General features: G+C 67.3%; 1 protein-coding gene across 1 annotated transcript; it reads right to left on the bottom strand.

Annotated features, from left to right (window-relative positions):
- Positions 1-8: 8 nt before the first annotated feature.
- LOC123254301 (tyrosine 3-monooxygenase-like) lies at positions 9-2,685 on the bottom strand (the record flags this gene model as incomplete). Its single annotated transcript, XM_044683342.1, has 5 exons — positions 9-154; positions 915-965; positions 1,220-1,287; positions 1,388-1,476; positions 2,511-2,685. Coding segments are annotated over 5 exons (529 nt in total), but the record flags the coding sequence as incomplete, so codon positions are not given.
- Between the last annotated feature and the right edge of the window lie 243 nt (positions 2,686-2,928).

Raw genomic sequence — 2,928 nt, 5'->3', positions numbered from 1 at the left:
GGCCCCACCCTTCAGAAAGCGGGACACGTCCTCGAGCTGAGGGATGCTGTTCTCGCTGTAGCCGCTGAACCTTTCCAACAGCTGGAAAGCGTCCAGGTGCTCCCGGCACGCGTGAGTGGGGTACAGGCTCTTGAGGGTGGTGTAGACCTCTCTCCTGGGGAAGGAGCAAGGGCAGAGGGCCACTGCAGAGCCCCAGGGAGCCCGGCACGGCCCTGGAAGGAGAGTCCTGGGCCTGCGGGGGGGGGGCTCCCCGTCCTCTTCTCACGAGGTTCTAGTCACCCAGGAAGCAGCACCTTCGCTTGTGGCGATGCCCCAGGAGGCAGGCATCGGGCTGATCCCTCCCCCCACCCGGCCACCCGGCCAACAAGCGCTTCGCCACCAGATCTTGCTCCTCGTCCTCTGCACTCGCCAGCTTACTTCCCGCCTCCTCTATGCCATCCTTCGAGGCCCAGCCCGAGTGTCATCTCCTCCGGAAAGCGTGCCCTGATTTCTCCTCTTCCCTGGCTCCCTGCTTACCTCCTGGCCTCCCAGCGCGTGTCCCCGGGGCTCCCGGGTCCTCCCAGCCCAGCCCACTCCCAACGCCTGCTCCGTACGTGTCCCGTGAGCCCCGGGAGGTCAGAGACGGTGCCCGCCTGGCCTCGTGGCCCACGGCAGAGCCCGCCGCCTAGCAGGCGTTGAACTTGGGGCCGGAGCGCACCCTGCGCCTGCCCCGCTGCCCGGGGCTGGGCCTTCTGCCCCTCGGAGCGGCGGGAAGGTGTGACCGAGGCTGGCTGTCTCCCTGCTTCCCCACGAGGCTGCCCTAAGTCCCTCCGGCTGTTTCCAGACGCCACCGGAGGCCTCTCCCGGCTGGCGCTCTTTCCTCCGGGTGGTCCCCCCCCTCGACGCCCCCCCCGGGCCCAGGGCCGTGCCCTTACCAGGTGGCGATCTCCTCTGCCGTGTACTCCACCCGGGGGATGGGCTCTCCGCTGAAAGAGCCCGCAGTTAGTTTGCTCTGGCCGGGGCCCCCCCACCTTGGACGGGGCTCGGAGCCCCTCCCCCAGCTCTGCCCTTCTTCAGTGGCCTCCCAGCTGCGGGACCGCCTCGGGACTGACTGGCACCGACTGAGAGTCTGGGGGCCGCGCGTGCAGGCAGCCCCCGACCGCCCCGGACCGTCCGTCTCCGGCAGGTCTCTGGGGCTGCCCCGGCCAGGACTTGGGCCTCGGGGTCCCTGGGGTCTTACTGCTTGTACTGGAAGGCGATTTCCGCGATCATCTTCCTCCGCTGGCGATAGGCCTGGTCAGAAAATCCCTGCGCGGGAGGCAGGAGGGAGCAAGCTGGCGAGGGAGCCGCAGGGCTGCGCCCGGCCTTCGCCCCTCTGCTCCGCCCGGCCCTCCCTCGTCAGACTCACGGGGTGGTCCAGGTCCAGGTCAGGATCAAACTTGGTGACCAGGTGGTGGCACTTGTCCAGCTCCGAGATCTTTCTGGGAAACCAGGGAACTTCGCAGAAGAGAGGCCCCCTCAGCGGCTGCCCGCGTACCCGGGGCTGCCCGCGTGCCCGGGGCTGGCGAAGGGGGGCACCTCCGCCTTCCATCGCTGTCCCCAGAGTCCCCACAGAAGCTGCCCTCCCCTCCCCCCTCATCCACTAAGCCGCGCGGTAGCCCCTCCCAGTGCCCGCGGGAGAACTTGAGGGCGTCACTGAAGGGGGCACCTCTCCGTCCGGTGCCCGCCTTCTCGCAGCACGGTGGAAGGGCCGGAAGAGACTCGACTCGTCCCTCAGGCAGCCCCAGGAGGTAAATGTTTGAGCCCAAGAAGCCGCCCAGGCCTGGGCTGCCTGCTGGTCTCTGGGGAAGAGGCGCAAGCCGGGGCTCTGGAGGGCTCGAATCCCCCCCGTGCCCCCCCCGTGTGTGGAGGGGCTGAGGGGAGGCAGAGCGTCCTAATGCCCCCGAGCCCCCCGGGGGCCGGACGAAGAAGCCCCCTCGGAGACACCCTCCGTGGCTGGTGACGGAAAGATGGAGCGGGGGGGGGGGGGCCATGCGGGGGAGAGAAGGAACACGAGCCTTCGGACTGGGCCTTCTAGGGATAGTGGGGCCTCCCTGCGCCTGCCCCCACCTCTCCTGTCTAACAGGGAGGGAGGGAGGAGGGAGGAGGGAGGGAAGGAGGGGAGGAAGGAAGAGAGTAAAAGAGGAAAGGAGGGAGGAGGGATGGAAGGGAGGGAGGAAGATGGGAGGGAGGAAGGAAGGAGGGAGGAGGGAGGAGGGGAGGAAGGAAGGGAAGAAGGGAGGAAGGAAGAGAGGAAGAGAGGAAAGGAGGGAGGAGGGATGGGAAGAAGAGAGGGGGGAAAGGAGGAAAGGAGGGAGGAGGGATGGAAGGAGGGATGGGAGGGAAGGACTGGGGGCTGTGTCGGGAGAATAAACCCTGCCTCATCCTCACGGGCAGGTGCCCAGCATCATCTGGGCAGGCTGGGTGTTGGGGGCAGGGGTGGAGGGGCACCCCTGGCTCAGAGAGGCTGGGGCTGGGGGGGCAGGACTCACGCTTGTCTTCCTTGGTGCTGCGGACCTCATCAGAAACCCTTCGGATGGAGCTGAGCAGGGTGCCCAGGTCCCCGCTGTGGACTTCACAGCGGACAAAGTACTCCAGCTCAGATGCCCCTTCCCTCGGCTTCCGGTTGGGCCTTGTTTCCAGGTGGTGGATCTTGGCTTCGAAAGTCTCCCCAAGAGAAAGCGGGGGGGGGGGGTTACCAACTGCTCTCCCCTTCCCTCTCTCACTGCTCTTCTCCCCTGGCCAGGGCAGAGCCGGGGACACCCTCCTGAGGGGGGAGAAGGAGGTGCAGAGCCAGCCTCAGGGCCGCCAGCACGTCAGTCCCCTCTTGGGTCCTCCGGGAGTAACAACCTGCCCCTGCTTCCTCCTAAGAACTATTGGAAGGAGCAAATGAGAGTCTGAGCTCCGGGC

Source organism: Gracilinanus agilis, unplaced genomic scaffold (assembly GCF_016433145.1).
Source record: "Gracilinanus agilis isolate LMUSP501 unplaced genomic scaffold, AgileGrace unplaced_scaffold19386, whole genome shotgun sequence".
Classification (NCBI taxonomy): domain Eukaryota; kingdom Metazoa; phylum Chordata; class Mammalia; order Didelphimorphia; family Didelphidae; genus Gracilinanus; species Gracilinanus agilis.
This window is presented reverse-complemented; position numbering and strand designations above follow the sequence as displayed.